Source organism: Pseudopodoces humilis, chromosome 31 (assembly GCF_049639895.1).
Source record: "Pseudopodoces humilis isolate 2021_Gansu_Grassland_sample_001 chromosome 31, ASM4963989v1, whole genome shotgun sequence".
Classification (NCBI taxonomy): Eukaryota; Metazoa; Chordata; class Aves; order Passeriformes; family Paridae; genus Pseudopodoces; species Pseudopodoces humilis.
This window is the reverse complement of record NC_142230.1, coordinates 2,399,277-2,423,163: the sequence shown is the minus strand read 5'-3', so window position 1 is coordinate 2,423,163 and position 23,887 is coordinate 2,399,277. Positions and strand designations below refer to the sequence as shown.

The 23,887-nt window shown below is 64.9% G+C and overlaps 3 protein-coding genes across 5 annotated transcripts; all 3 read right to left on the bottom strand.

Annotated features, from left to right (window-relative positions):
* Nucleotides 1-836: 836 nt before the first annotated feature.
* RUSC1 (RUN and SH3 domain containing 1) lies at nucleotides 837-7,015 on the bottom strand. The gene is made up of 9 exons (XM_088068600.1): nucleotides 5,384-7,015; nucleotides 4,922-5,026; nucleotides 4,456-4,532; nucleotides 4,153-4,327; nucleotides 3,958-4,063; nucleotides 3,824-3,870; nucleotides 2,561-3,578; nucleotides 2,156-2,284; nucleotides 837-1,406 (listed from the first exon to the last, which is right to left on the bottom strand). Exons 1-9 carry the CDS (start codon nucleotides 6,927-6,929, stop codon nucleotides 1,238-1,240), a joined length of 3,372 nt encoding a protein of 1,123 aa, XP_087924726.1. The 5' UTR covers nucleotides 6,930-7,015; the 3' UTR covers nucleotides 837-1,237.
* A 932-nt stretch (nucleotides 7,016-7,947) lies between these two features.
* On the bottom strand, nucleotides 7,948-11,098 carry FDPS (farnesyl diphosphate synthase). Its single transcript, XM_005532348.3, has 9 exons — nucleotides 10,907-11,098; nucleotides 10,527-10,667; nucleotides 10,379-10,459; nucleotides 10,168-10,290; nucleotides 9,503-9,591; nucleotides 9,311-9,383; nucleotides 9,134-9,211; nucleotides 8,924-9,058; nucleotides 7,948-8,298 (listed from the first exon to the last, which is right to left on the bottom strand). The coding sequence occupies exons 1-9, from the start codon at nucleotides 11,048-11,050 to the stop codon at nucleotides 8,098-8,100; spliced, it is 1,065 nt and encodes a 354-aa protein (XP_005532405.1). The 5' UTR covers nucleotides 11,051-11,098; the 3' UTR covers nucleotides 7,948-8,097.
* A 2,530-nt stretch (nucleotides 11,099-13,628) lies between these two features.
* HCN3 (hyperpolarization activated cyclic nucleotide gated potassium channel 3) lies at nucleotides 13,629-23,475 on the bottom strand. 3 transcript variants are annotated; one of them, XM_005532349.3, is made up of 8 exons: nucleotides 23,165-23,475; nucleotides 19,955-20,384; nucleotides 19,661-19,822; nucleotides 19,002-19,220; nucleotides 18,447-18,593; nucleotides 18,107-18,347; nucleotides 17,473-17,637; nucleotides 13,629-16,959 (listed from the first exon to the last, which is right to left on the bottom strand). In XM_005532349.3, the coding sequence occupies exons 1-8, from the start codon at nucleotides 23,473-23,475 to the stop codon at nucleotides 15,812-15,814; spliced, it is 2,823 nt and encodes a 940-aa protein (XP_005532406.1). In that variant the 3' UTR covers nucleotides 13,629-15,811. The 3 variants fall into 3 exon arrangements, with proteins under 3 accessions (XP_005532406.1, XP_087924729.1, XP_087924728.1); XM_088068603.1 differs by lacking the exon at nucleotides 23,165-23,475 and adding an exon at nucleotides 21,325-21,489; XM_088068602.1 differs by lacking the exon at nucleotides 23,165-23,475 and adding an exon at nucleotides 20,533-21,181.
* Between the last annotated feature and the right edge of the window lie 412 nt (nucleotides 23,476-23,887).

Genomic DNA, 23,887 nt, shown 5'->3' with positions numbered 1-23,887 from the left:
AGAAGCAGCTGCAGAATCCAATCAAACCTCTTTAAGGCAAGCCAAGGAACATTCCAATTAGGATATAACGTCACTTGTCTGAGAATAAAAATTCCAGAGAGAGAAGTGAAAATGAGAGCAGAGTGAAAGGAGAGCAGCTTTACCCTGGCAGAGGGGCTGGCCCAGGGGATGACACAGCGGCTTTTTGCCACCCAAATGGGAAATCAGAAGGGTGAAACGTGGCCCTTGGCCATGGCAGGGAGCAGAGGCCCAGGACACTCCTTTCTGTCACTGGGGAGTCCAACATGAAATGTAAATTCTGGGATGAAAACACTGCAATGACAAAAACGTGAAAAACTTGGAGCTGTTTAGCCCCTACTGCCGTGCTCTGGGCGGTGAAAAGATTAGTTGGAGTTAAATAAATAACTAAAGCAGTGACCTGGGCTGTTCCCAGCGCTGCACAGCTCCTGTGGAAGCTTCTCCAGGGATATTCCTGGCTCTGGGAGGCTGCAGCCTGTGGAGGAGCTCAGGCACCTTCTGCTAGGGCTGAGGCTGATTCCAGCACATCCCCAGCCAGGCTGATCCCCCTGGAGCCCCCATCCCATCCCATCCCATCCCATCCCCTCCCATCCCCTCCCATCCCATCCCATCCCCTCCCATCCCATCCCATCCCATCCCATCCCATCCCCATCCCCATCCCCATCCCCATCCCCATCCCCATCCCCATTCCCATCCCATCCCATCCCATCCCATCCCATCCCATCCCATCCCATCCCATCCCATCCCATCCCATCCCATCCCATCAATCCCATCCCATCCCATCCCATCCCACCCACATCCGTGCCCATCCACACACGTAAGTCACAACCTTTATTTCCAGTTTTTTTTCCCCGTGGAACAAGCTCATTCCTGTGGTTACACTATGTACAGAGTGCTGAGCAGGGCTCGGGGAGGTGGCAGCGGTGGCAGGACACGGTGACACGGGGCAGTGTGAGGGCCGGGAAGGGACAGACACAGGGACACGACCCGTCCCTGCCCTGCACGGGGGTGGGCAGCGGCTGAGGAACCTCCCCGCGAGGAGGAGGAGGAGGAGGAGGAGGACACGGTGGCAGCCGGTGGCGTCATGCAGCAGTGACAGGCACAGGGCAGGGTCCCCTGGGAGCTGCCAGCCCCGGAGGTCTGGCAGGAGACATCCCCTCCCAGAGCTGGCACCCATCCCGGCAAAGCTCAGCTGCTTCCTCAGCTCCCTTCCACCTCCTCACAAAATCAGGGATGTGTAACCAACAGGAACGAGGCCGGTGCTGTTTCCATGGCAGCAGCGGATCCAGTCTTCATCCACAGTGGAGAGGAGCTCCAGGATGTCTCCTTTCTGGAAGCTCAGGTGCCCCTCGGCGGTGCCCGTGTGGTCACACAGCGCCCGAACCGCCCTGCACCACAAATCTCATGGCACGGTCGCCTCCCCGGGGACCCCGAGCACCCCCAGAGGCTCCCAGGGCTCACGGGGGGAGGGAACTGGGCAGAACCAGGGATTTCCTCAGGCAGAGGTGGGATCTGTACCAGGAGCCACCTGACAGAGCCGTCCTGCCCCCAGGACAGGCGTGGGGACATCAGAGATGGCCCAGAGGGTGTGGGGATATCGCGGTCAGGGCCAGCGAGGATGGGGAAGAGGGAAGCAGCCAAACACCGTTTGGGATGAGCCCACCCTGCTCACTTGGGCACAGCTGTTCTGACCGGCCACAGCCGGGTCACAGCCGCCTTGCCCCAAGGAGGCTGCCACGAATCCGGAAAGTACGCAAAAAAATGTAAAAAACTATCCCCAAAACGCCTGGGAAAAACAGCTGGTCCCAGGTAGGCAGAGGCTCAGGTTCCCCCAAAGCCCAGCAGAGCAAGGGGAGTTGTGGCTCAAGTGGGCAGCGGTGCCTTTCCCTAGAGAGATGTGCACGACCCCCAGGCCGTGTCTGAGAGCAACCCCGGTTCTCCCCCAGCCAGAAACGCCCAGCGGCAGCAGCAGCTCCCAGCCCTGCTGGCTCCCGTGCCCTCCTTCACCTGCTGGCTCCCGTGCCCTCTTTCACCTGCTGGCTCCCGTGCCCTCCTTCACCTGCTGGCTCCCGTGCCCTCCCAGCCCTGCTGGCTCCCGTGCCCTCCTTCACCTGCTGGCTCCCGTGCCCTCCCTCACCTGTGGGCCTGGGGCAGGACGGGGCTGCTCCTGTCCGGCTGCTCCGGAGCGCGGCTCCTGTCGGACGCCAGGCCCTTCACCACCCCGGCCAGGACACGCGGGCTGGGGGACAGCCAGCGGGACGGTCTCCTGCCACAGAGCAAAGAGAGCCACCAGCTCGCCTGGGAGCTCTTCCTGCTGTTTATCCCAGGCTGTTCTGGTGACCTGGGAGCTGACAAGGAGCCATCAAGCAGCACGGAGCCTCCCCACGTTGCTCCACAGGACTAACGGGATGCACTTGGGACAATGCACTAATCCCGGGGCACTGACCCTGGGCCAGGGGCAGTACGAGACCCCCACGAGGCCACCGTGCTGAGCCAGGCACAGAAACCCTTCCCACCTCGGCCTGCCCAAGCTGGGACTTACCTGGACCTGGCCAAGACGGCGTCAGGGCTGGGAGGGAAGCTCCTGGATGAGGGGCCGGTGGCTCCAAAGAGCCGGCCCAGCCAGCTGCCCTTGTCAGGACTGGGAGGATTACCCATCTCTGGGCCAGAAGGTGCTGCCTGGTTCCTGTTGGCAGGAGGCTCTGGGGAAGCAGCCGGGAGATTCTTTCCAGCACTGGGATCATCCAGCTTGGTGAGTGCTCCAGTTCCAGTGGGCAAGAACAGGTCTTCAGGGGAAGAGGTCCCTGAGGTGTCAGTGCTGCTGCTGGGCTTTGGGCCGGAGCATTCGGGGACAGCTTTGGTCTGAAGGAGCTGCAGCTCTGTGGCCCTGGGCTGACTCATGGAAGTTTGGGATTGCGCAGCCTGGCCCGGGCTGGGATCCCCCGCAGCCGCCCGCAGCTTCGTCCACCAGACCAAGGGGAACTTTTCCTTGCTAGGAGCAGTGTAAATCCTGGAGCTCTGGCTCAGCTGGCCCCACCAGCCACCGAGGCCAGCCCCAGTGCCCCCAGTGCCCTCCTCAGGCCCGTGGCTCTGCGGGGAGGTGTCAGACCCCAGCAAGGTGCGGCTGAGCCGGTCGCCCCAGCGCAGCACGTGCTGGAAGGTTTGGTGCAGGGCAGCCCCCACTGGCGGGGTAGGGACCAGCCCACCCATGGTCGCTTGGGACCGGGCCCTTGTGCTGCCCCCTGCGCCCCCCACCCTGCCCAGAGCATCGGGGGGGGTCTCATCCTCCAGGCTGTCCCCGGCAGCACCGCTGAGGCCCCCCAGAGACACAGGCCCCCGCACCGGGACGGGGCCACGGCCGGGAGACAGCGGTGACTCCAACCGGCGGGACAAGGGCCGGACATCCACGGAGAGGTGATGGTGTTCAAAGAGCAAGTCCAGGTGGAAAGTCAGCACCGAGAGGGGTTGGATGAGCAGCAGCAGTTCGTCAGCGAGGTGGGGAAGAGGGCCTTGGCTCAGGGCAAAGAAGGCCGTGGGTGAGTAAAGCACGGAGATCACACCTGTGGGGACAGGGACAGGTGAGGCAGGTGGAGGAGGCCTTGTCACATCCCCACCGAGAGCCAGACATGCTGTCCACATCAGGCAGAGCACCCTCTGTGCTGAAGATGCACCAGAGAAAATAATGCCCTGATCCACTGTGGAAACTTCAGCCAAGCATGGATGTATCCCAACCCCAGAGTGGGATTATCAGCCTGGCAGGGATGAGAGGGCTTGGGGAGGGAGCTCCCAGGCCTTGTGTCCTTACCTGGGCTCTTCTGCAGGTGAGATATCCACAACTCCAGCTGTTTAATGCTAAATGAGACAAAGGGAACCCAAATTAGAGCCCCTGGGACAGTTCCAGCCTGCCGTGGCAGTGGGGCCAGAGGGGCCAACACTCACTTGAGAAGGCCGAGGATAAAGGCATGGAACTTCTGCCTGGTGCTGCTGAGGGGAGCCAGCCCGGCCACGTGCCAGCACAGGGAGTGCAGGGAGCGGGTGTTGGGGCCTGTGGGGTGCACAGACAGTCACTGCCCAGGGCACACATCCCCCAGCAGGATTCCAGGCGTCTGGAGATGCCCCCAACCTCACCCTCACCTGTCTTCACGGAGGCTTCCACCACACTCCAGGGGGAATTTTTCCGCTGGCCTGTGATGACATCCTTCTGGAACGGCTTCAGCCCGTCCTCCACCAAGGCGTAGAGCGCGGGGCAGAGCGTGTGCAGCAGCAGGTACCCCACGTCGGGGTTGAGCCGGCTGTCCCCCAGCTGGGCCTGAGGGAGGCACAAGGAGAGGGGAGGGATCAGGGCAGCACCTGACCCTGATCGTGCTGGGAGGGATGGGTGAATCCCACCCCTGGGACTCCCAAACCGCCTCCTGCCCGGCCCAGCCCAGCTCTCACCTTCTGCACCAGGTTCCGTGCGGTGCTGAAGTGCGCGATGACCTTGTCCACGGCGGAGCTGACGGCGACCAGCAGCGCTGGGGATGCAGGGAGAGGAGAGAAGGGTGGGTCCGGAGGGACCCGCCGGACACCAACACCGGACCCTGCAGCGCCCACGGTGACCGAGCCGGGCCGGAGCCGCAGGCGGGGACCCTCGGCGGGGCTGCGGGGGCAGCTGCACCCGCGTTCTCCACCGGGGCACCTGCCGGGGGTGGGCAGGGCCGGGCCCGGTGCAGGCAGCGCTGCCTGTCCCTGCCTTCAGTGTCCCTACGTGCCCTTCCCCTGCCCCAGCCCAGCGCTGCGGGTGCCCCTCGCACCCTCCCGACCCCGGGGGTCCCGTTCCCCCCTCCTCCTCCTCTCCCGCCCCGTTCTGTCCCACTCCCTCGCCCCCCGCCCCGCGGAGGCTCCGGGGAGGATCTGCCCCAACCTTTCGTTTGCTCTCCATGGGCCCCTTCCGCTCTCCCCCCTCCGGGCCGGGCGGCTCCAGCGGCGGCTCCAGCGGCGGCCCCAGGGGCGAGCGGCTCGGGCCTGGCTGGAGAGAGCGGGGCAGCGGGGTCAGGCGGGCCGGCGGCCGGAGCGCTGCCCGGGGCCGGGGGAGGAGCGGGACCGGCGGCGGGGCCCGGCTCGCTCCGGCTCATGGAGCCGGGGGCGGCGGCGGGGTTAGGCCGGGCGGCGGGGCCGGGCCCGAGGCGGAGGAAGCGCCCTGGGAGCCGCGGGGCGGAGCGGGACAGCCCCGGCACCTCCCGGGCCGGGCGATGGGAGCGGTGACCCTCGCCGTGCCCGGCCCGGAGCGCCCCGGATCCGCTCCCAGCGCCCTCGGACTCGCACCCGGCCCCGCAGCCCCCCCCAGGCAGAACCCCCTGACCCACCCGAAGGGACCCGGACTCACCCCCCGTGCAGGTCTCGTCTCCTCTCTGGGCCGCCCGTGGCACCGCGGGGTCCCCGCCGGGACCCCCGAGCCTCCGGACCGGGGCAGTTCCCAGCCTCTTTTCCCCTGGGGGCAGCCCCCCCTTCTCCACATCCCTCGGCTGCCCCTCCGCGATGGGCTGCAGGCTCGGCCGGGGTCTCCTTCTCAGCTGGTGGCCGTCACTGGGTGCCAGCACCTGTGTCCCCAGGGGTGCGGGGGGTCCCCAGCCCGCGCCCGTCCCCGGGGGCACAGGGGGGTGCTGGGCCGGCTCTGCCCGCTGGCCCTTGGGCTGCCTGGCGGCACTGCGGGACCGCAGCTCCTTGAACGTCGTCACCTCTCTCTGTCTAGAACCGGGAGGCCTGGCTGGCCCGTCCTGCTGGGGCTGGGGCTGCGGCTGGGGCTGCGCTGGCTCCTGGCCCGCGGGCCCGGAGAGGAGCTCGCTGCTGGGGGGCAGCTCCGTGTCAGGCGAGAACACGATCAGCCAGTCGCTGCGGTCAACCCTGGCCTGGGCGAGTGTGGGCCCAGCCACGTTCCTCTTCCTCCTCTGGGCCAGCTCGTGGAAGGAGGTGATGGTCTTTGTGGCCGTGTCTCTGCAGGGCTCACCTGGGCCGGCCTTGGGCTCTGCCGGCCGCACTGGCCCGAGCTGCTGCTCCGCTCTGTGCGCGTTGAGGACCTGCAGCCGCCGCCGGGGACGAGGGGGCACGGGCGGGGGGAGGCCGCTGGGCCGCGGCCGCGGCTCCGGAGCGCTGCTCGGGATGCCGGGATCCCGCCGCTCCGGCACGGGCGGTGGTGCTGGAGGCGCAGCATCGGGCTCGGGGAGGGGGTTGCAGTTGGGGTCTAGGTCAGCGCAGGAATGCTGTGCTGCTGTGCTGGGCGAGAGCTCATCACATTGCGAGTCGAGCGAGTTATTGCTGCAGAGGCTGTCTGGGCTCTTGCTGGCCACGGCGGTGGCTCTCCGGAGCACGGGCGAGTTGTGGTTGGCATCTCTCCCATCGCACGTCCTGTCCTGGGCAGCCAGAGACTCTCCATCCCGGGCGTTTTCTGTGGGAATGACGTTCAGCTGCTTGTCAGGGCATTGGGACTCTTCTCTGGCAAACCCCTTGCAGTACACCGAGACAGGGGAGTCATCCAAGCTGAAATCCGAGCAGCTACTGACAGAGGAGGAGGAGGAGGAGGAGGAAGAAGAAGCCAGATCACAAGGGGGATCACAAGGGGAAGCTGCCTCCTCCTCGTCTCCGCTGTGCAGGCAGGGGAAATCCTCTTGTACTGCCTGGTTCTGGATCCCGAGGGTCTCCGGTTCTGGATCGTGGGATTCACAACATTGGCATTTCACGGAGGGGCTGTTGGAATTGGCATCCACCGGCTCACGGTTCTCCGGGCAGTGGATGCAGCCAGTCTGGTCTCCCCTGGCGGTGGAACCATCGGTGTCCTGGAGCTCGGGGTGCCGGGAGAGGTGCAGCCCCAGGGAGATGTGCTGCAGGTGGATGTGGTTGAGGTTGCACAGGAGGCCTTTCTTTGGAGCCAGCATGCTGCTGCCTCACTGGAAGTGCCGAGGCTCCCAGGAAAGGTCGGCAGCTTCTCTCTTCAGACCATCCAGCTCCCTGTAAGCACCAAACACCCTCCTGGTCAGGGAAGAGCACAGGGGACAAACCCGGAGAGAGGCATAGCCGGGGGAGGGGGGACGGCAGTGACCTTGTGGCAGGGCCCCGCACAAGGGTCTGGGGGTCAGAGATGGGGATGTATCCTGAGAGAGGGGCTGCCCCACGGCTTCCAGCCGGGCTTGGGGCTCTGTGGCCGGGCAGGGACTGCAGCCAGCCGCTGGTCCCCGGAGCATGGCCTGTGAATGATCCCAGGAAGCTCGGCTGCTCCGGGGCTGGATTCCCTCCGGAGGGTCAGGAGCATCTCGGGGATGCCGTCAAGGAGAAAACGCCCTTGGAGCCTCGTCGAGGAGGGGGGGCGGGTACTGTCCTGGCTAGGGGCGGTGGCACCGCGGGTGCTCAGGGACCGGGGCTTGGCCGGAAGCCCCCGGTCCCGGGAACCGCCGCAGAATCGGCACCGCACCACCGGGCCCTGCCTTTCCGGGGGGAAGCCCCGGCCCCAGGCACCTGCTGGAGGCTCCGGGCACGGAACGAGCAGCGGAGACCGCGGGAGAGCGGCTCCGAGCATCGGGCGGTTCCGAGCATCGGCCGGGGCCGAGCATCCCTCGGCCCCGAGCATCCCTCGGCCTCAGGGCGAGGACCGGCGGCCAGGCAGCAGAAGCGGCCCTGCTGGGCGCGGCCCTCCCCATCCCCCTCCAGCCCCCGCCCGGCTCCATCCCCTTCCCCGTCCCCCGCTCACCTCGGCGCTGCGGCGGCGAATGCGGCTGCGGGAGGGAGGGAGGGAGGAGCCGCGGCCCCGCCACCGCCCGCCGGGGGCCGCCCGGTCCCGCCCCGCCGGCGGGGGCGGTGCTCCGGGCATCCCCCCAACCCCGGGAAGCACGGGGAGTGCCGGCATCCCCCTCCCCGCCATCCAGCCCTGTCCCCAGACAACACCGGGCACCACGCACCTACAATAACTTATGTTTATTGACACACGGCCGAGGGGGAGAGCGCTGAACCCCCCCGACCGTCCCAGCGCACCTTCTACAACCCGCCCGCGGCCCCTCCCAGAGCGGGGAGCGGCCACAGCCAGTAAATGACTGAGCCCAGGCTCCTCCATCACTTCTGCCGCTTGTAGATCTTCTGTGCGAGGTCCAGGAAGATGTCCTGGGGCAGGTGCTGGGCATGCTTCCCAATCAGCTCCTGCAGCCGCCGGTAGCTGCTCTCCTCGTACTCCCGGAAAGCCGCCTCCATGCCCAGTGCATTGTAGAGCTCCTTCACCTTCGCCACCTTCTCGGGCTCCTTCTGGCCGTAGTTCTCCTGAGAAAACCCGGGAGTGTCAGGTCCCATCCCAGCTCACGGCGCTGCTGCTCCGTCAGGATGGGGCACGAGCTTTGCTCAGGAGCTTTGTTCTCTGTGCTGCCCCCTCGTAGTGCTCAGCCCCCTCCTCCCAGCCAGGTAACAGCCTGGGACTGAACACTGTACACTGCAGGTGTGCATTCTGGCTCTCCAGGTGTACACTGTGGCACTGCAGGTGTACATTGTGGCACTGCAGGTGCGCATTGTGGCACTGCAGGTGTGCATTCTGGCACTGCAGGTGCACATTCTGGCACTGCAGGTGCGCATTGTGGCACTGCAGGTGCGCATTGTGGCACTGCAGGTGCGCATTCTGGCACTGCAGGTGCGCATTCTGGCACTGCAGGTGCGCATTCTGGCACTGCAGGTGCGCATTCTGGCACTGCAGGTGCGCATTCTGGCACTGCAGGTGCGCATTCTGGCACTGCAGGTGTGCATTCTGGCACTGCAGGTGTACATTGTGGCACTGCAGGTGTACATTGTGGCTCTCCAGGTGTACATTGTGGCTCTCCAGGTGTACATTGTGGCTCTCCAGGTGTACATTCTGGCTCTCCTTTCCCTCTCCCAGCTATGTGATCCCAGACTTTACCTCCAGGATCTGCCTCTGCTCTGGTGTGACCCGGCGCAGACACTCCACCACCAGCCAGCTGCACTTGTTGTCCTGGATGTCAGTGCCAACCTTCCCTGTCACTGCTGGGTCCCCATAGCAGTCCAGGTAATCGTCCTGTGTGACAATGGGACCACCTGAGTGCCACAGCCAGCCCCTGACAAGCACCAAGGGAGCAGAGCCACCTCCTACCTGGATCTGAAAGAATTCTCCCATCTCCAGCATGATGGCTTTGGCGTTCTCGTGCTCCTTCTTATCGTTAATACCCGCCTGAGGGGAGGGAAAAAATAATAAAGATAAATTTTTCCAAGACCTGCACAGCCTCACATGAGGGTGAGGCCCCTTCTGAGCTGTTCCCACCAGACTCACCATGTACATGGCTGCAGCCACGGGCAGGTAGAAGGAGTAAAATGCTGTCTTGTACTTCACAATCGCCTTGTACCTGCGCCAGAGGAACCAGGCTTGAGCTCTCCCACCCTCTGCAGTCAGGGACAGAAGGGAGCAGCAGCAGCTCCCCAAAAAGCAGCCCCAGGGACAGAGCTCTGCCCCTCCCCTCCGTACCGCTGCTCGCTGAACCGGCTCAGATCCACCTGGGAAATGGGAGCAGTGATGAGGTCCAGCGTCTGCCCCAGCTCGGTCTGGTAGCCTGTCTGGAGAGGAAAGAAAGGATTGTGGCCTCATTGCAGCCTTCCAGCACTTAAGGGGCTTATAAACAAGAGGGAGGAGGATGTTTTGCACGGGCAGAAGTAACAAGAAAAAGGGTGATGGTTTTACACTGGAAGAGGAGAGATTTAGATGAGATATGAGAAGGAAATTGTTCCCCGTGAGGGTGGGGACGCCACGGCACAGGGTGCCCAGAGAAGCTGTGGCTGCCCTGAATTCCTGGAATTGTCCAAGGTCAGTTTGGACAGGGCTTGGAACAATCTGGGATAGTGGAAGGTGTCCCTGCCCACGGCAGGGAGGGTAGAACAAGATGATCTTTAAGGTCCCTTCCAACCCAAACCAGTCTGTGATTCCATGATTTATTCACACAGTCCTCCAGGAAAGTCCCAACACCACAGAGGAGCCCCCAAGCCCTGTTTCAGCTCCACTTTGAGTCCACAGGAAGGGCATGTCAAGCAGGATGCCCAGGAATTCAAGGAACACTCTGAGATCCACGTGCTGTCAAACATCAGAAAGGGCCCAGACCGCAGGAAATCGGGAAGGGTTTTGGGAGACGGGCTCACCTGCAGGAAGAGCTCCAGCAGGTGCAGGTAGTAGGGCTGCTGCCCACAGTACCTCTTCAGCAGCTGGTACACCGATGACTCCAGGAGAAAAGCATCATTGATGGCATCCAGCCCGATCCCCTCCTGCACCAGGAAGGCAGGGAGGTGTCACAAAGCCTCCTGACTCGCGGGGGACACCCCAGGTGAACAGGGGCTTCCTGAATACTCTCACCTTCTTGTACCAGCAGAGCTGCCCCCGGCGGGTCAGGGACGCGTCCATGATGTCGTCAGCCACCAGGAAAAAGGCTTGGAACTGCGAGAGGCTGAATTAGGGATGGGGGATCCCCCGGGGGTCCCATCCCCAGGGTCCCGTTTCTCACCAGCTCGATGCACCAGCCCACGGCCAGGGCGCAGCGGAGGCTCTCCGGGTCCAGCTGTGCGGGGCCCGCCAGCCGCCGGAACGCGGCCACCACCGTCAGCCCCCGGTTGCACTTCCCTCCCGGTGCGTTGTACTCCAGCACCTGCGAGAGCGGAGCGAGGTGAGCACCCCCGGGCCGCAGTCCCCGACCCTTCCCACCCCTCAGCCCCGACCCTTCCCACCCCTCAGCCCCGACCCTTCCCACCCCTCAGCCCCCCGGCCCTTCCCACCCCTCAGCCCCGGCCCTGCCCACCCCTCAGCCCCCCGACCCTTCCCACCCCTCAGCCCCGGCCCGCAGCCCCCCGGCCCGGCCCGGTCCCACCGCCCCCTGTCCGCACTCACCTGCTTCAGCCGCGCCACGGCGTCTCCCAGCTCCGGGTGCCCCAGCCCGACCTCCGTCAGGTCACGGACGATCTGCGGGAAGAAGGCGGCGAACTCCTCTCGCTCGGCCGCTGCCCGCGCCCCGGGCCCATCACCGCTGCTCATGGTGCCGGTTCACGACCCCGCCGCTGCCGCCCGCGGCCTCCACGGCCCCGCCCGCCCCGCCCCCGCCCCGCCCCGCCCCGCCCCCTGAGCCGGGCACGCCGGGGCACGCCGGGACACGCAGTCCTGGGCACCGGCACGGCCGCTGCCAGCGCCGCCGCTGTACAACAACTCCCGGCGTGCCCCGCGGCCGGGGTAGGGCCAGCGGGCCGGGGCTGGAGCAGCGCCCATTGGTCCATTTCATCGCGCGAGGATGAGCCCAAGGCGGCTCAGCCAATAGGAGTGCGGCACGGGCGGGACCGAGGCGGGTGATTGGTGGAGCGGGAGAATGGAGCGAGCGCCCGGCCTGGCGCGGGGGCGTGGCCAGTCTGAGGGGCGGGGCTTGGGCGGGATGAGGGGCGGGGCGTGCCCAGGGGGCGTGTCCGGTAACCACGAGGGGAATGGGATGCGCTGAAGTGGGAGAAAAATGGGGGTGTGGGGTGCTATGGGTGGGGTTTGGGGCGGGTTTGGGGCGCTCTGCAGGTGTGGGTCTCCATGCAGGTGTGGAATACCATGCGGCTGTGGGTGCAGCACAGGTATGGGGTTCAGCACAGGTGTGGGGTGCAGCACAGGTGTGGGGTGCAGTACAGATGTGGGGTGCAGCACAGGTGTGGGTGCAGCACAGGTATGGGGTTCAGCATTGGTGTGGGGTGCAGCACAGGTGTGGGGTGCAGTGCGGTTGGGGGGGTGCGTGGAGGTGTGGGGCGCCACGCGTCTGACGTGCTGTTCAGGTATGGGGTGCAGCACAGGTGTGGGGTGCAGTACAGATGTGGGGTGCAGTACAGATGTGGGTGCAGCACAGGTGTGGGGTGCAGCACAGGTGTGGGTGCAGTACAGATGTGGGTGCAGCACAGGTGTGGGGTGCAGTACAGATGTGGGTGCAGTACAGATGTGGGGTGCAGTACAGATGTGGGTGCAGCACAGGTGTGGGGTGCAGTACAGGTGTGGGGTGCAGTGCGGCTGGGGGGGGTGCGTGGAGGTGTGGGGCACCACGCGTCTGACGTGCTGTTCAGGTATGGGGTGCAGCGCAATTCTGGGGTACAGAGCGGGTGTGGGGTGTGGTGCAGACGTGGCTCACCGTGTGGGTGCTGTACAGGTGTGGCGCTGCTCAGGTATAGGGTGCAGTACAGGCGTGGGGTGCCGTGAGGGTGGGGTGCACCACACACCTGTGTGCGTGGGAGAAACTCCGGGTGCCGGGGGGTCCAGCTGCCCGTGGGCCCTCGAGGGGATGCCGCAGGGGTGACCTGGGCCCAGGACGCGCTGGGTGGGCACTCGCGGTGACATCTTCCCTGTTGTCCGCAGCTCCTGCCTGGGCCCCCACCCCGCAGATTGGCGCCCGCCCCGAATCCCCTAATCCCGGCTCACCCGGGTTAATTAATCTCTCTGGTGCCCTCTAATCCCCCTCCCGCCGCACCCGGGGACGTGGGGACGCGGGGCAGAGCCTCCGGTTCCAGGACGGGTGTCCTTGGGGAGAGGGAACCGGGGACGGGCTGCCCGCTCCTCCGGGGCTCTGCGGGGCCCTCGTATCCCGGGGCTTTGCCCTGAGCTCCGGGAGGGCAGCGGGGCTCTGCCGTGCCCCGGAACGCGGTGGGGCCCAGCCGGTCCCTGCCCCGCTGCCTCGGCCGCTCGAGCAGCCAGCCCTGCAGATGGACACAAACTGGATTGAAGAGTATTGGAATGGGACATAACGCTGGAATTCATTCCCAAAAAAATGCTCTTTTTGCTCCCGGCCGCCCCGCAGAGCAGCCCCGTGCCCCCTTAATCAGGCTGGCTGCAGTGTAATCTGAAATAATCAAATTAGAGAGAAACCGCTAATCGGCATTGAGCTCTTTGTGTGTCACAGAGCCTAATTCCTGCAGCAGCGTCCTGTGGGCAACGCGGGGCAGAGCGGGGTGGCCGCCAGCACCTGCCCACCGTGTCCTGAGTCCTGCCCACGTCCTGCTGCCACCGTGTCCTGCCCACACCCTGCCTGTGCCCACTGCCAGCGTGTCCAGTGGCCGTGTCTGGCCTGCCCCTGTGCCCTGCCTGCGCAGTGCTGAGGCTGCTGTGGCAGGTGACGAGGGTACATCAGCCAGAGCTGTGCCCCGATTCCTGCGCCAGGGGCTGCAAACGCCGCAGTGCCGTGGCTTGGGTGCCCCCCAGCCCACCTTGCGCTCTGTGACCTTCATTTAATCGCGTTAATGCCTCGAGTCTGCTCTGCAATCAGGCGGTATCAAACCTGCCCCTCCCCCCGGCAATAAAGGGAACGGAGATGGAAGGGGAAAACATCCAAAGATTAAACATTAATCTGCCCAGGGCCGAAGGGGACTGCGGTGGGTGGGAGGGGACCTGTTGCCTTTGGGCTCCTGCTGCTCCACCCCGGTCTGTGGGGCCTGGGAGAGGCCCCTGGGTGGCTCCCGAGGGTGTCCTGGCTGCTCCCGGCTCTGCGGAGGGCCAGGATTGGAGCTGAGGTGCTGCAGAATCCCCCTGTCCTGTCCCATCCCCAGGCGGGGTGCTGTGGGGTCGCAGGAGGTGCAGAAGGAGTTCCCCCCAGACCAGCTCAGAATCTCTCTTTATTATTTAAATCCATTATGTACAACGGCCAAAAAATAAAAAAACGCTCTTAAATTCTCTGCGATATGAAAACTACAAGCTCTGTACATCGACTGCCGTGAGTGCAAGAGTGGAGGATCGTGGTCTTTGGTGGCTAAACTTGCGCCCGCGCATGGCCGGCACCCCCAGCTCCTCCAGCCTCCACCGGGGTGAGCACCGGGCCGCGAGGAGCCACGGCGCAGGGCAGGGGTGGCGGTGACAGGAGCACAGGGTGGCTCTGGCTCCCGACACGGGGCTCTGGAGTGAGGAGGGTGCACCGGAGGCGCGGCCAGCGGGAGCTCGGTGCTGTCCGAGCCCGGCCCTCTGCGCTCTGCGGGGCACTGGGGTGGCTGCTAACACATCTACATCGCACAGTGTGGACTCTGACACTGTTCAGGGGACGTGGGACACGCGGCTCGGCTGCAGATCCCTGCCCGAGGGGCTGCTGGGGACACACCGACCACGGGGATGGAGCGGGACGTGGGAATGGACGGGGAAGGGCAGTTGAAATCCATGGGGAAAAGGCAGTGCAGGACATCCCCTCTGGCAGGCACTGCCGGGATTCCTGGTGGGCTGCTGCACCCCGCAGGCCGGGCTCCCAGAGCAGCTCTGCGCTCCGGAGCGTTCCCGACACCCCGAAACACGAGGGTGGAGAACTGAACGCCTCACTTCAGTAAAGCACCGAGGGGAACAAGACCTCGCCCGCTGTGCTGCGGGTCCGGCGGGCCCCGCTCAGCGGCAGCCGAGCCCCAGAGCACGAAGACAAGCCATGGTTCCTGACTCCGGGGGTGGGAAGCAGCTCGCACAGCGCGGCGGGGTCGGAGGGGACACTACTCTAACCAGGACTGAACACGGTTGGCCCAAAGCGACACTGTAAGCAGAGCTTGGCTGCTCGGCAGAGCCACGACTCGCACACACATTGCACACTACTGTCTCTAAGGGGGGAGGGGGACATCTGTGGGGACCCCGGGCCCCTGTTCGATCCATGGGGGGTGACCCCACAGCCCCACACGTCACCCAGGCGCTGCCCGGGATTGGCATCTCCTTGTGACAATCTTTTGCTCCTGCGGCGCTGGTGACTGACATCTCCAGGCAACCTGGAAACGGGACTGCAGCGCAGGGCAGGGGAGCAGAGCCCGGGCTGAGCATCCTCCGGGAGCCACAGGCAGTGGGGTCCCCACAGGTGACCCTGTGAGCATCCTCTGGGAGCCACAGAGGGGTCCCCTTGGGCTGAACCTCTCAGCATCCTCCTGGAGCTGCAGGCAGCAGAATCCCCCCCGGCTGCACCCACGGGGGCACGTGGGGGAGGCAGTGCCCAGGTGTGGGGCAGAGCCCTACTCAGCAGCACATCCAAACCTCACTGGGACTCCGCACCTCTGAGGCAAAACAGTCCCACAAGCTGGAGACGGGGACTGGGGGGCTGCTCAGCGGAGACCCCTCTGCCCCCAGCATTGCCCCCTGGAACTCGTCACACCAGGGGAGCCTTGCCCGGGACCCCCAGGCCCTGGGACTCCAGGAAGGGGGACTGCTGACCCTGGACCCCCACGCTCTGCCTGCCTGGGGAGCCATGGCTCCGGCCTCCTCCCTCCACCCGGGCAGTGGACCCAGGGGGCTGCCTCTCCCTCCTCACCCTAAAGGCAAAGGCATGGGCAGAGCAGTCTGGGGATCGAGGTGGCCATGGGGCAGCCCCTGCTGTGACAGAGGACAAGCTGGAGGAGCTGCCAGCGCCAGCCTGGCCCTGAGGACAGGCTGTGGGACACGCGGCACAGAGCGTGAGGGGCCCGGCCCCCAAGGGGCAGTTATGGGGAGCTGAGCTCCCCAGAGAGGCCAGAGTTTGGGCAAGGGCTCTGACCCGTCCTATGCCTCCGGGAAGAGGGCAGAACTCACAGATGATGATGAGCAGGGAGGCGAGAGCCCGGGCAGGGTGACCCCCTTGGGGCAGTCAGCAGAGCCCCCTTCTCATCCAGCTAGGTCATCTCTGGGGTTGGCCCCATGCTCATCCCTGCCGTGCCCCCGTGCCTGAACCAGCCCCTCCATGGCCCCGGGTGCTGCCTCTCACCTCATTTCCCCGGCGGGGCTGGTGCTCTGCTTCTCCTGCCTCCTCTGCCGCCGGGATGCCCGGGTCCCTCCTGCCCGTGTGGGTGCCGCCAGGATTCACATGTTGGATGGGAGTTTGGGCTTCGCCGTTTCCACCTCGGGGCTGAAGGCCACGGAGCCCTTGCGGGAGGGACCTGCTGCCTGCCTGGACGTGGAGCCCGGGGACTGGGGAGCGGGCGCTCCCGCCGAGGAGCGGCCGGGCTGAGCCAGCGATCCTGAAGGCATCTGCTGCGGGTGTGTGGGCTGGCCTGGGACCCCCGCGCACTGCTTGGCGAGGAGTCCGGCTACCGAGGGCGAGGACCTGCGGGCCAGGTTCCCTGCAGATTTCCTGCCCTGCTTCAAGGAGCTCCCGTCGGCTTGCTGGGCCACTTTATTGGGAAGGGAGGGCTGGGATGCAGAGAGGAGGCGGACATCCTGGGTGAGCCGCCCCACCGGCAGGCCCTGGATGCTCCTGTGCTTCACCAGCTGCTGGGGATGCATCAGGAGGGAGATGTGTGAGCCGGTGGCTCGGGACAGGCTGTAGTGGAGCGTTCTCCCCGGCGGCAGCGCCTGCTCGGAGCTGGGGGACGCAGCGCTCGCCGCTTGCTGCAGCAGCGAGGTGGAGACCGAGGCGCCGCGGGACCTGGAGAGCTGGGGCTGGGGGCCGGGGGCCGGAGGCTGCTTGGCCCCCGCTGCCATCTCCCCCCTCTGCGCCGCACGGGGCGGGGGCTGCGCCCCGGGGCTCGGTCTCTGGCCCCCGCTCTCCAGCGGCGCCTGGGACTGGACCATGGGGGAGGAAGGCGAACCGGCGGCCGGAGTCTGGAGGTGGGACTGCGCCCCGGAGGGGGAGCTCACGGAGGAGGGCCGGGAGCCCCCCAGGCTGGGCTGGGAGCGGCGCACCGGCTTGGTGAGCAGGGTGGCCTCGGGCGAGAGCGGGCTGGAGATGGAGGAGGGCGGCAGGAAGATGTGAGCCTGCAGGCTGTGCTGGTGGGTCAGCGCGATGGCCACGTTGGTGGTGGCGGCGGCCGTCTGCAGGGGAGCGTGCACCAGCGGCTCCCAGATCACCGGCTTCCCGCTCAGCTCCCGGCCCATCGCCATCTGCTGCAGGTCCTGGATGTTGTGGGCCATGTCCTGGTCGTGCTTCACGATCTGCTGGATCATCTCGTTGTTCAGGGGACCCGAGCTGTGCTCGGCTCGCTTGCGGAGCAAGATGGAGTTCTTCTTCCCTGGAGGGGAGGCACGAGTGTCACCCACCCTGGGAGTGTCCCTTGGGGGCAGTGTGAAGGGCAGAGTGGCAGCGGGGAAGGGACAATAAAACCTCACCAGTGTTCCAGGGGAAGCAAGACCCTGGCAAGGGGCCAGACTGGAGCAGTGGAAGCAGCAGGGACAAAACAGGGGAGCCCAAAGGGACTGGGGGCTGGGGTCCTGCTTGTCCTCCACAGGCAAGGAAGGGTGAGTGAGAACAAGCAGCAGGTCACTGCCAGACACTGCAAGTACAGTGACATTTTCCCAGGGAAGCCTCTCCTATGCCTGGATCTTGCTGGGAGGGAGGGAGAGAGAGAGAGCAGGCTCCTTCCCCACGCTCCCCATCATCCTCACTGCTGGGTACCCATGGGGCTGGAGCACTGTGATCGCCTCACCCCAGCTCTGTGACCCCATCACTTGTGGATCTGGGGACCCGTGGGCCCTGGGAGTGGCTGTAGAGGTGGTTGTGCTGAGTCCAGGAGGTCACTCCTCACCTATGCGGTCCAGCCGGTCCATGGCCACCGTCTCGAAGGCTCTGCGCATCATGGGGTACTCCTCCAGCACCTCGTTGAAGTTATCCACGGACAGGGAGTACAGGCGGCAGTAGGTGTCGGCTCTCACGCTGGCCGTGCGCCTGCCCCGTGTCAGTAGGCAGATCTCTGCAGGGACACGGGGCTGGGCTCAGGGTGGCATAGCCATTTATCTCCCTCCCAGCTCGGAGCAGGAACTGCCCAGCACCCCAACACCCTGCACAGAGCACGGCTCAGAGGCAGAGCCCGGAGCCTGCGCAGCCACAGCTGTCTCCTTGGCCAAGCACGGCGTTTTCCTCCCTCTTCAGGCCATGGAGACGCCACCAGGTGAGGCTGCTGTGATGGCCTGGCCTGTTTTCCTCCCTGTGTCCTATAAACTGGCTCAGATGTTCTGCTCTAAACTCTCCTCCTCCCTGGCTAGCAGTGGGGTGGTGGATGCTCCCTCTGCCCCAGCCAACCAGAACTGAAGTGGATACCAAGACTTTGGCACTGGGCAAGAGGACATGGGCAGGCAGAAACTTTAGGGATGCCCCAGCTTCTGCTCCCGGGCAGCTTTTGGCCCCTACTCTGTTCACCAGGTCCCCCAGCCCAGCCTCACCTCCAAAGTAGGAGCCATCAGACAGCTTTGTCTCCTTGTTGCCCTTGGTGAGGATGCTGACCACCCCGTGCTGGATGAAGTACATCTTTTTGCCCACGGTGCCCTCGCGGATGATGAAGTCCCCAGGCTGGAAGACCTCGAAGCGCAGCTTGGTCAGCATGGCCGTCACAAAGTTGGGGTCCGCGTTGGCAAACAGGGGCATGTTGGCCACCAGGTTGCGGCAGTTGAAGTTGATGATTTCCTGTGGGGTGAGGAGCAGGTCAGTGGGGATGTCACCGAGCCTGGCCCCTGAGAGCACCAGCCTCTGTTCCCCCACCACTGGAGTGTGGTGTGCCCACACCTCTTTGAGCGGCTCGCTGAGCTCCCCCAGGATGTTCTCCTCGTCAAACATCTTGCCCTGGTAGCGGTGCTCGTAGTACTCGTGGATCCGCTGGCGCGTGTCCCCAGGCAGCTTGTGGAATGACATGTACTGCTCCACTTGCTTGTACTGTAGGGACAAGGGGAGTCACACAGGGCTGAGCTGGGACCACCTGCATGGCTGGATGATGTGTCCCTTCTCCTCAGTGATGTAGATACAGACACCCCTGCTCCAGAGGCCAACTCTGGGGCAAAGGACAGGACCCCTGTGCACTCAGGTGGGCCCAGGGCAGAGGGCAGGATGGGGCCACACTGTGCAAAAGTGACCCCCAGGATGGACCCCAATATGATCTCTTTCTCTCAATGGACAGCCTGAGCTCCACCTGCAACAACCCAAGGAAGAGCGGCAAGGACAGAGATCCCAACCTCTGCAACCGACAGGGCACAGCAGCTGTGCTGAGCTGGTTCTGGAGCTGGACCTGCTCTTGCCAGGACTCTCCCCCCAGGACCCAGGCCCTCCCTCCCCCACCCCGCTGACCTTCTCCTGGTACTGGCGCCGGGACGAGTCCAGGGACTGGATGAGGGCGGTGGCGTGGCCGATGAACATGGCGTAGCAGGTGGCCCCCACGATCATGCTGAGCATGGTGAGCCACACGTCGGTCATGCCCTCGGGGGCCTGCTGCCCGTAGCCAATGCAGAGCATGTGGCTCATGGCCTTGAACAGGGCGTGCGAGTACTGCTTCCCCCACGAGTCGTTCTGCAGATGGGGGACAGTGGTGCTGGGGGGGTTTGTTGGAAGGTGCTGTGGGGCTGAACCCCCCAGTCCCACCTCCCTAAGCTGTGGAGACCAGAGACCCAGCAAGAACAAGGTTCCTCCGAGGCCAAAGGGATGAGTTCTCCAGGAAGCGGCACTGGGGCTGTGTGGAGCTCCCAGCAGGCATCAGCCCTGCTCTGGGGGAGGAGACAGGAGCCCCGGTGTTCTGTTCCCTCCCTGAGGGATTCCCTGACTCCAGCAAGGTGGGCTGAGATGGGAAGGTGATGCAGAGATTCCCTCTGCCCCGTCTCACTGCTGTGACCACAGAGACACCAGCACGCACATCTCCCAGCAGCTCCAGCCTTGGGGTAGGAGACAGGGGACCAACTCCTCTCCCCACCACGGCGGATCCCAGCTGGAATCACCCCTATCTGGCCACTCACCACCATGTGGTTCTTGGAGACCCAGCAGTCCTCAGGGAAGTCCTGCAGCATGGGCACCAGGAACTGGAGGCAGCCGTCCCAGTGGCACAGCAGCAGCATCATCCCGATGAGGTTGAAGATCCTCACCACGGCACTGGCCAGGTCATATGTCATGTGGAAGATCTGGGGGATAGGCAGGAGTGGAGCTGAAGAGAAACTCTTCTCCTAGAAACAGCCCTTGGAGCTGCACCCTGTATCTGGGGACCCCCAGCCTGGCCTTGGACCCTGACCAGGAGACCCCCAAGGGGTTCTAACCTCCTCCCACTGGTGGATGTAGCGGATGAGGCGCGAGAGACGCAGCAGGCGCAGCAGGCTGAGGATCTTGGTGAAGCGCACGATGCGCAAGGCCCGGGCTGTCTTGTAGACATCAGAATCCACCTGGGTCTCCAGGTCAACAATGAGGAAAATGTAGTCAACGGGGATGGAGGAAACGAAGTCGACCAGGAACCAGCTCTTCAAGTACTTCATTTTGATAGTGTGAGGGTCAAGGATGATCTCCGTGTTGTCCTCCACCACGATGCCTGTCCGGAAGTTCAGCACCAGGTCAGCCAAGAAGAAAGTGTCTGAAAGCACGTTGAAAACGATCCAGGGAGGGGTGTTCTCATCCTTGAAGAAGGTGATGCCCACGGGCAGGATGATCAAATTCCCCACCATCAGGAGCAGCATGATGAGGTCCCAGTAAAACCTGCAGGGTGGAAATGCAGGGGACAGAGCGGGAGAGGGAGGAGTGGGGAGAGGCAGGACACAGGCAGTTAGACAGCAAACCCAGGATCAAAGCTGGGGTCTGACAGAGGGTAGAGAGACAGGTGCTGAGGAGACACACACACACCCACCTGCCTGCCCACACACACGACCAACACCCTGCTGCTTGGCTGGGACAGATGTGAGCAGATATGTGTGGAGAGGAGCAATTCAGCACCGGCTCTGGGGGTGCAAAAGTCACCCTGTGTGGGAATGGGGGGCTGTAGGAGCTTGGCTGTCTTTCTACTGCAGGCCACGCACACCTATGTCCCCACCCCAAAGCTGGCATGTGGCCCATGGAGAACTCAGAGAGGGTGTGGGCTTTGTTCCCTTGAAGCTCCCTGTCATCCGCTGCCTCCCCGCCACCACCCGAGTTGGCTTAGCAGGATTTGGGATAAGCTTTGCTGGTTATGCAAACCCAGGGGCGCCGAGCTCCTGGGGCAGCTGAGGAGGATCGGGGAGGCTCTAGTGGTGAGCCAGGCAGCAGCCAAGCAAGGAGAGACAGTGCCAGTACCAGGGGAAGGGAAGGAAGGAAGGGAAGGAGGGGAAGGAAGGAAAGGAAGGAAGGGAAGGAAGGAATGTCCAACCCTAAAGGAGCTGCCATCATGCACGAGGAAGGAGCTGCACGGTCCTGGGCCTGCAGCACTCCTCATCCACCTTTTGCTGAGAGTGGACAAGCTTGGAGGCTTTGGAGGGAAAGCCAGGAGATGCTGGGAGCAGCTGGTTATGTCAGGACACCCAGCAGCCCTGTTCACATGCAAATGCCACAGGGATGTTTGCATTCTTCACGCAGACACATCAGCTTTTCTCCACCAGGTTTGTAACTCCTGGGATCCCCCGTCAGAGCCTCCAAGGGTCCTTGGGGAAGCAAATCCAGCTCCCACCTTCAGGTGTCCCCAGGCATTCCCTGTTAGTGCCAGCCCTGGTCGTGGGCATAGACTCAAATCTCCAGAGGTGATTTCAGGGCAGCTCTTAGTGCCCAGTGGATCCAAACCAGCTTTTACAGGTGACAGGAGCCTGCAGGGATTTCCCACCCCACACCCATGGACAGGGACACAGGCACTGGGCTGGGAAGGGAAGAGGGAAGGGAAGAGGGAAGGGAAGAGGGAAGGGAAGGGAAGAGGGAAGGGAAGAGGGAAGGGAAGAGGGAAGGGAAGAGGGAAGGGAAGAGGGAAGGGAAGAGGGAAGGGAAGAGGGAAGGGAAGAGGGAAGGGAAGAGGGAAGGGAAGAGGGAAGGGAAGAGGGAAGGGAAGAGGGAAGGGAAGAGGGAAGGGAAGAGGGAAGGGAAGTCATGGTGCCATGAGAGGCTTTTCAGAGAGAGCACCAGAGCCTGAGGGGGATGGGGGGAGGCACCTTCTCCTCAAGGAGCTGCCCCAAGGTCAGGAGTGACGCCAGGTCCAGAAACCACCCCAGGGTCAGGAGTGACCCCAGGGCTGTGAGGGACCCCATAATCAGGAGCCCACCCTGGGGTCAGGAGCCTCTCCCAAATTAACACCTTCCTGCCAGTGGCCAGGATTTGCTGGGCCAGACAGTGAAATGCAGCTGAGGCAGAAGGGGCCTGACCTGGCTGAGGAATTGCCTCCTGCATCTCCATGCTGTGCTCTGAGAAACTGAGTAGGAAAGCTGCCTGTCCCTGTTGCTGCCCAAGCCTGCCTGGAGCTCTCGCTTCAGATTTAGGCTTAATCTCTTTAGGACAGGCCTTGTCCTTCACTACGTGTCAGACGGAACACTCAGGGCCTTGATCTCCATGGCATTTATGTATCCCCCTAATGTGATAAACACCGGAGTAATCCCCCTGTCTGTCTACCTGCCAGCTCCCTTCATGGCGCTGGTTGCAGGAGCTGCTCCTGCCAAGCTCAAGGCTCACAAACTTTGGGATGGTTTCCCTGGGAAAAGGGCTCTCAGGGCTGGCAGCCCTGGGTGTCGTGCTGGGGTGGTGCAAGGGACAGAGTGAGTGGTTGGGGCCCAGTGGTGAGGGGAGATGGCTACAGGTGCTGGGGACCCACACCAGTTTCTGTCCCCATTCTGGGGTGCTTCCCAGGCTGGGGATATCATCCATGTCACAGCTTGCTGCGGGAGATGAGTGCCTGGCAGCTTCATTCCCCGTGGAGAAAGCCCACCCTATATGACTCAACATCCCCGTGACACCCAGTTCCTCCCACATCTTCCATCCCCGAGCTCCCGCTGTGATCCCGGTGACACCGAGAGCCAGGCCCGGCTCCTTGCTGGGTGACCAGCCCTGCTCCAGCCGCGGGGAGCCGCATCCCGGGGGATGATGGCTCCTTATCAAATTAAAAACAGCATGGAGAAGGGCGGGGGGAAGCTGTAAGGGCAGGCAAAGCCCAGCAATCCCTGCCTCCGCCTCCGCACGCCCGGGGCCGGGTCAGCAGAGCTCCGCGGCTCGGCGGCACCGGGAGCCCCGAGAGCCCGGGGGTGCTGGGGCAGGACAGAGTTGTCCGTGCGGGCGGGATAATCCCAGACGGGAAGGGGCTGGGGCAGCGCGGCCCCGGGCTCCGGCGGTCTGCAGCCGCCTCCCCCGGCCCGGTGCGGAGCCCCGGCTACCGGCACTTGTTGCCCCTACGGTGTCGGGCGGTGGGGCCGCGCTCAGAACCACGGACAGCGGCGGCGGGCACCGGGCCGGGCGGCGGAGCTCGAGCGGGGACTGGTGCTGGGATGGGGCTCGGTGCCGGTGCCGGGGCGGGGATCGCGGGGCCCCGGTCCCACCTGAAGTCGCTGTAGGGATGGATAATCCAGGCTCCCGCCGACTTCACCCGTTGCCGCTCGATCTCCACGGCCCGGTGGCTGCCGAACATGCGCAGCGAGAACTTGTTCACGGCGGGCTGCAGCATCGCCCCGAGCTGCCTCTGCACGAACGTGCCCGCCGCCGCCGCCTCGCCCTCCGCCACGATCTGCTCCGTCGCCGCCGGCGAGGCCGGGGCCGCGCCCGACGCCCCCGCGGGCGCCCCCGCTGCCTCCCCGTCCAGCACGGGCGGCTTCTCCCGCGGCTCGGGGCTTCGCCGCGGCGCCGCCTCCATTCCGCCGCCGCCGCCTCGCTTCACGTTTCCTTCAAACGCCCTTGCCCGGGCGCCCTGCCCGTCGCCCCGCCGCACATGCCCGGCCCCGGGCGGGCGGGCGCGCGCTCGCCGCCCGCGGCCCCTCGCTCCCCCAGCGCTCACCGAGCTCCCCCGGCGCCCGCCTGTGGCGCCCGCCCCGGCGGGGGCGGGGCGCCCGCCGGCAGCCGGGAAGCGCCGGCGGCACCGGAGCGGCGGCGCAGGGAGCGGCGAGGCCGGGGGGGCACGGGAGAGACGGCGGCGGCGGGACCCCTGGCGGGGCGGAGGGGGGGGGGGAGGGCGGGCGGGGCCCCGGGGTGGAGAACGCGCCCCCCCCGGTCCGGCCCCGCCACCGCCGTAGGAACCGGAGAGGAGCGGGGCTTCAATGAGAGAGGGG